Source organism: Sinocyclocheilus grahami, unplaced genomic scaffold (assembly GCF_001515645.1).
Source record: "Sinocyclocheilus grahami isolate Dianchi unplaced genomic scaffold, SAMN03320097.WGS_v1.1 scaffold22144.1, whole genome shotgun sequence".
NCBI lineage: Eukaryota > Metazoa > Chordata > Actinopteri > Cypriniformes > Cyprinidae > Sinocyclocheilus > Sinocyclocheilus grahami.
In genome coordinates, this window is record NW_015518671.1 from 1 (window position 1) to 620 (window position 620).

A 620-nucleotide genomic window follows, 5' to 3' on the forward strand; every position below is an offset into this window, starting at 1 on the left:
TGAAACCACATCCACGTTTGCTCCGAACTCCAGCAGCAGGCTGACTGTTTCCTGATGGCCCAGGTGAGCTTGGACGCAGAGGACCGGGGCGTTGTTCAACACCTCCGTTCGGTAGTTTACATTCGCTCCACCCAGCATCAGCAGACGGCTCACCTACAGACAGATACCAGACAGTGTAGAGACTGACAAATGATGCTAGAGAGCTCAAGAACTCTAGACATCATTCACAATTCACAAGGTTTGCTTTCAGCCTCTTCAACCAAATCCCTAAAATCGAGAGTGATTTGCAGCATTTGAACTGTCGGTTGTCATTTATCTTTCTCCAGCCCTCATATTGTGTCTTTCTTTGTAAAAACAATGCCTCATCCTGTGTTTAAAGTTCATTAAGAACAAACTGCTGATTGGTAAAGCATGCTGATCACAGTTCACGGGCTCATTAAGTGCTCCGGTGCGCGGCAGCACATTGTGTCCCAGTCATTAATCAGCCTGGATTCTGCTTTTGATAAGCGTATGAATAACAAATGTTTAATCAGCAGCGGCTGCGTGGCCCAAGAGCGCCTGGAAATGAAACGTGTTTTATTTACCAAAACCACATGAGAATGTTTAGATACCACCTTGAG

At 46.0% G+C, this 620-nt stretch overlaps 1 protein-coding gene across 1 annotated transcript in view; it reads right to left on the reverse strand.

Moving 5' to 3' along the window:
- Positions 1-6: 6 nt before the first annotated feature.
- Positions 7-620, reverse strand: part of LOC107579943 (protein TANC1-like) — a gene marked incomplete at its 3' end in the record, with an annotated part of 2,741 nt that continues 2,127 nt past the window's right edge. The window contains exon 3 of the mRNA XM_016265720.1: positions 7-153. Within this exon, the coding sequence (XP_016121206.1) occupies positions 7-153 (147 nt within the window). The remainder of the gene's footprint in view (positions 154-620) is intronic.